The following is a 6,000-nucleotide window of genomic DNA, read 5'->3' as shown; positions in this document are numbered from 1 at the left end:
GCTGAAATTCAAAGGCAGGGGCATGTGCATGCTAGGGAGGTGTGCTACAACTGACGCCTAAAATAAATAGAATAAAAAGAACTTCTATTATTAAAACATGTAATGTGGTTGCCTAGTGTCTTTTACTCAAGAAGATCTGGTTTCCTGTGGAAATTAAGAGGTATTTTGAACAAAGATCAGGAGTTTCCACAAGAATCCAGGTTCCCCTGAGGGTACCAATGAACTGCATCGTGGGACCACTTAGATTTGTAAATCACACTATCTAGATTTAATAAATCTCACCCTTTCAAAAATGGGATGCTTCAAAATATTCCTGCAAAACACTGTGTGAAGCTACTAACTGTACACGCAAGTACAAAACAAAACACTAGCTGCACATGATGATGTACTTGAGGTTCAGGCCAGCCAAAACTACATAGTGAGACCCTGGCTCAAAAAAAACAAAAATCATGTTTGAAGTGTATTCATAGACATATTTTGTAGAGCAAGACTACACTAAAGAGGAGTGGATTTCTTTTTCATGAAACGAATTCCTCAGAAATCATTTGAAGCCCATTGTCTCTCATTCAGTGAAAATGTAAAAACAACCACATTCAGCGGCATCCAGAAGTATTCCAAACTATGCTGTCTCTAGAGTGAGTTATGTTTTTTTCCTGGTAACTAAAGATACACCATCAGCTGACTTGCCCAGGAATGCGCATTTCCAAGCCTTAAGAAAGCAGACTCCAGCCGGGCGTGATGGCGCACGCCTGTAATCCCAGCACTCGGGAGGCAGAGGCAGGCGGATGGCTGTGAGTTCGAGGCTAGCCTGGTCTACAAAGCCAACCCAGGCCAGCCAGGCCTACACAGAGAAACCCTGTCTTGGGGAAAAAAGAAAAAAAAAAGAAAGAAAGAAAGCAGACTCATCAACAAAAACCAAAGGAGAGCTTGGAGGAGTTAAACTCAAAAGCAGGCAACCTCGGACAAGCCCTCAGGCTAACAGAACAGCGGATAAGAGGCTTCTGTAAGATTTCAGCCCCATAAAACCAGAACAAAATGTCTATAATTAAAAAGACCCTCCACTAGCCACCAAAAAAGAATTTGGTGATTCTATAGCTAAGAACTGTCAACAAATTAGTCCCTTGGTGACAAATTGGATGCTCTCGGATTTGTCAAATATGCAGTGACTCAAAAATGACTGCCTAGGACAGAAACTTGGAACAGCAGTATCGCTAGGCAGGTAAGAAAACAGTTGGAGGTAGGTTTGGGCATTTTTACTGCAAGAAAGGGCAAAGGCCTCCAAGGAGGGCAATGCACACAACCCCTGGCGCCTGGACGCAGTATTTGAGACCTGGGCGTCTAGAATCCCAAAGGTTCTGTTTGCCTCCGGGGACAAAGGAAAAAAAAAAGTGACTCAAAAAAGCAGCTGCCTAAAGCAAGGAAAGCCTGGCGCACTTCTCCAGCCCGGGGATTCCAGGCCACGCCTCTCCCCCACCTGGGATGTTCTGCCACCGGGACTCGTCGCGTGGTGGGGACCTCCGAAGCCATATTTTGTTATATCCCTCGGCAGTTTCCAGAAGTGCAGCACAGCTGACGATCACAAGATATAGGTGGCAGGAATGGCTTTCTTCCGGGATCTCGGCGGAAATCCTGCAGGTCCGCACAAGTGGCCCCCTTCCAGGCTGTCCCGCCCCCAGCTCCTCCTCCGGAGCTGCTAGCCCAGCTGTCAAGTGCAGCCACCACCACGCGCTGGGCTCACACCCGCGCAGCAAAGCAAATAGACCCGCTCACACTTTCTCATGATCTCCCTCAGGCTTTTTTTTTTTTTCCTTCCTTAATGTCTAGCAGTTACGTCTCAGAGACCAAAAAATGTTCACCTATAGCCTCTTATTCAAGTTTATTTCCAAAGCAAGAACATAAAATAGATGTAAATCCCTCTGCTCTTATTTCCAGAATGCAAGCACAGGAGGGCCTTAGTGAACACCACTAATCGGAGAGAAGCAGCCCTTAGTATCTGTTAGGTCTCAAAGAAACCTGGGACAGATGCCACCCAGCGACTGTGGCTCCTCCCAGCCCTGCTCAGCCCTCTCCCTACCCTAAATCCTGCAGGCCAGGGCTAGGCTTCCTGATCCCTGTACAACCTCAGCCATTTTGGCTCCATCTCTAGGTTCCCAGGTATTCTTTGCCTCTGTTCCCCGACCCCCACCCAAGGCCACGGTCAGTCTGGACCCTTCCGGATGCCTCTGGCTGTTTTCCCCATTACAACTACGATAACCCTTCTCCTCACCCGTACCCAGGATGAGTCATGTCCTCCTTTCCCCATTCAGTGCCCAGTCCTTCCCTCATTCCAGTGCTGCCTGAGAAAATCCCAGAGGCCCTATGGAAAGCACACCGTCTCCACTGCATCTGCCCTTTACTGTTCTGAATTGTAAAGCATTGCCCTGCATATTTATTTTCTCAGGCACTAACTGTCCATCTAATTGCTGCCTCGCCATCACTACCAATTTCATGGAAGCAACGTGAGGGCAGGAGCAGCGTCCTCAGCTCCTGGTACAGTGTCTGCCAGATTGCCTTTCAATATACAGGCATGACTGAGTGAAAGACTGAGAAGTCACACTGCCCATGGGTCCTGCGTTACTTTTCTTTTGCTGTGACAAAATGCCTTAACAAAAAAAGTACACAGGGAAGGAAAGGTTTACTTGGCTTATACTTCCACAGGGAAGTCAAGGCCGCATGGGAAAGCATCAGGTCCACAGTCACCTGCAGAGAGAATAAATGCATGAATCCTTCGTTGGTTCCTGGCTCTCAGCTAGCTTTTTCCTATGTTAAATTTATGCATAAAGTCTCCTGATTCCTTCTGATGAGAGAGACATAAGGTCTAGAATGGTGTGCTTCTGCAGAGTCCTCTGCATGTCAGTTCCTTATCTGGGATGGAGAAAGGAGATATTTATGTTACCTTCCCAAGGGAAATGTATAACTTGTACATTTTAAATTAAATGTATTTAGTGTGTCTATGCATGGACATGGAGGATGTCAGTTCTTTTCTTCCACCATGTGAGTCCCAAGGATTGAACTCGGGTTATCAAGCTTGAAAGCAATATAGCATCTGTCCCAATATAGTATCTTAGCGGCTGGCCCCTAGACAGCGCTTTTTAAAAAGATTAGAAATCAGTGCCCTAAAGCATAGGAAAGCTTTTTTAGATATAACCATGCAAGAGTAATAAGATAACCTTGTGAAAAAAAGAATTGAGGGGGTTTTTTTTCCACCAAAGACATACACAGAGCCCTTCCAACTTAGGAGCTGAAGAATGGCTCCTGCAAAGAATGCTGACAAGAGGGGACATGCCATCAATGAGGTGGTGACCTGAGAAAATATCAACAAATGCATCCATAGAGTAGGCCTCCAGCAGCAGAGTAGGCCTCCAGCAGCAGAGTAGGCCTCCAGCAGCAGAGTAGGCCTCCAGCAGCAGAGTAGGCCTCCAGCAGCAGAGTAGGCCTCCAGCAGCAGAGTAGGCCTCCAGCAGCAGAGTAGGCCTCCAGCAGCATGCTCCCTGGGCACTCAGAGAAAGCTGGGGATTGGCCAGGAAGGAGTGGGGGACTTCAGACATGCATATATTGTTACCAGGCTCAAAGACATCTGGCCAGAGGAATAAGGAATATTCCTATCCATATACATATGTCCAAAAAGTATAATGAGGATGAGGATTCACCAAACAAGCTCTGTACTTTGGCAACTTACGTCCTTGTTAACACATTCAAAAACCTACAGACGGTGTGCTTGAGAACTGATGGCTAAATGTTAAATACAGTAACAGAACTAGGAAAAACCCACACAAAGAAGCACAGCATCTACCTTACGGAAGTGCAAACCAAAGCCACTGAAACGCTCAGTGCTCTTGATAGAGTAGCTAAAACTGAAATGGCGTAGCTCATACTAAATGGTGGCAAGATAGACAGCTAGGGCTCTTGCAGGTTGCCGAGAGATAGGCTAAATGGCGAAACTACTGGGCAAAACAGTTTAAGAGTTTCTTACAAAGTTGGCCAACCATCACTTATAGATTTGCCTGTATCCACTACATCATGACATCATTATCACAAAGGTCGCAACATGCAACAACACACACTTACATCTCACAATTTCTGTCTCTCAAAAGGCAGGGTGTGCCTGAGATGGGTCTTCTACTTTAAAGAGGCTCATCTGGGAAGGACACAGGCCACAGAGCATGTGGCTAATGTACATTACCACTCACAGGCAGAGCCAGATGCTTGTCTCCTAGGTGATTCCAGATTTGTCCAGTTGACAGTGGAGCTTAGCCATCCAGGCAGTGGTGGAGAGTGATTTTAAACCCAGCACTGGGAAGGCAGAAGCAGGCAGATCTCTGAGGTCAAGGCCAGCCTGGTCTATACAGAGAGTTCCAGGACAGCCAGGGCTACCCAAGAGAAACCCTGTCCTGAAAAACACACAGACAGACAATGAAGCTCAACCATCACACAAACATCAGCTTCTTGAGGACCACAAAGGACACAGTGTCTGCTACTCGGACAGACTTGATCTCAGCTAATAATGTCCATGCAACTGCATGTATCAGCTTCTCTCCATTGTTTTGATTAGGAGCTCGTCATAGCCTACCCACACTCAAGGAACAAAGAAGTATAAAATGGCATGGATGACAGGCCATCTTGGAATCAGTCTAGCACATTACTCAGAAATGAAACATGCTCACACAGCAACCTGTACACAGCAGTTTTATTTATATTAAATACGAGTTGAAAACTTCACATATACATTAAAAAAATAATTATGGGATATCAAAAAACAGAACACACAGCAATAAATTCAAACAATCAAGTGATGCAAGCAACAACACAGATAAAAAGCCAGGTAATTGAGAATGCATTGTATTTATTTTGGTTTACATATGAAATTGCTTAAATTGTAAATATATCTACAATGTCAAATGCTAGATCAGTAATGGCCTAAAAAAAAATAAATAAGAAGAGGAAGATATAGATAATTAAGGAAATTCAGAAAGAAATCTATAAATATCTTGAGTTTAATAGGCTATTAAGTTCTTTGATAATCACAATGTAACAGGACAAAATTTATCAAGTTGATAAGTTTGATTATGATAAGCAGGTTAGCTTATGTAATGCAGCTAAATTATACTTCAATAAATGCTGTTTCACAAATATTTAGGGCCAGTGAGATGGTCCATGGGTAAAGGCTCTTGCATCAAAAGCCTGACCACCAGAGTTCAGTCCCTGGAAACAGAGGGAAGGGGACAACTGGCTGCAAAGTTACCTTCTGACCCCACACACATGCCCCACACAAGCATATCAAGCACAGCCATACAAATAGACACCATACACACACACACATACACACACACACAATTTTGTAAAAATTTCTAAGGGACTACAGAAATTTCTCAGTGGTTAGAGCACATGCTGCTCTTGGAGAAGCCCTGAGTTGGGTCCCAGGACCCATGACAAGAGGCTGACTGCCTGTAACTTCCAACTCTCAGGAGACCCCACACCTCTAACACCTGCAGGCAGTTGTGCTTACATGCTTACACACTCATGTTCAGATACATACACATACTTTAAAATAGTAAAAAATCTTTAATAAGAATAATATTAAAATGCTTTTCAAATATAACATCTACTTTAAACAAGAACAACCTGTTAAGAATTTTTATCAGTTATTTACTATTGAATAAAATTGATCTCGTGAAAATACTCTAATAATTGCTCTTATCAAATTATCAGACCTTACTCAATAAATTTGAGTATCACCAAGGAAATAAAAGGCTCCAACTTCAGTTGCCAGTTCCTTTATATTTCTGGCACCAAATTACTCATCTTTTCCTGCTATATGAGTAAGGCATCACAATAAAAAACAAACAGCATATTATACAAATAAATACACTGTAAATCAGCATGCCATTTTTACATATGTGAACAACTGGCATGGTAATCACAGCCTTGTTGTTGTGTATTTGAGAAATTATGCATGAATAA

General features: G+C 43.8%; 2 protein-coding genes across 4 annotated transcripts in view; one reads left to right on the top strand and one right to left on the bottom strand.

The window, feature by feature from the left end:
- The window catches only part of Cops2 (COP9 signalosome subunit 2), a 257,228-nt gene that overhangs the window by 220,014 nt on the left and 31,214 nt on the right, over positions 1 to 6,000 (top strand). The window lies entirely within an intron of this gene.
- The window catches only part of Galk2 (galactokinase 2), a 139,213-nt gene that overhangs the window by 130,938 nt on the left and 2,275 nt on the right, over positions 1 to 6,000 (bottom strand). Inside the window, exon 1 of one of the 3 annotated variants that reach the window (XM_051144542.1) lies at positions 1,475 to 1,642. The exons of 1 other annotated variant lie outside the window; for it this stretch is intronic. In XM_051144542.1, the coding sequence (XP_051000499.1) occupies positions 1,475 to 1,527 (53 nt within the window). In that variant the 5' untranslated portion in view covers positions 1,528 to 1,642. Of the gene's footprint in view, positions 1 to 1,434; positions 1,643 to 6,000 lie in introns of those variants that run through there. One more of the 3 variants, XM_051144544.1, reaches the window with a different exon arrangement.

This window comes from Acomys russatus, chromosome 4 (assembly GCF_903995435.1).
Source record: "Acomys russatus chromosome 4, mAcoRus1.1, whole genome shotgun sequence".
NCBI classification, from domain to species: Eukaryota; Metazoa; Chordata; class Mammalia; order Rodentia; family Muridae; genus Acomys; species Acomys russatus.
Note: the sequence above shows the minus strand (reverse complement) of the source record. Positions and strands in the feature narration are given on the sequence as shown.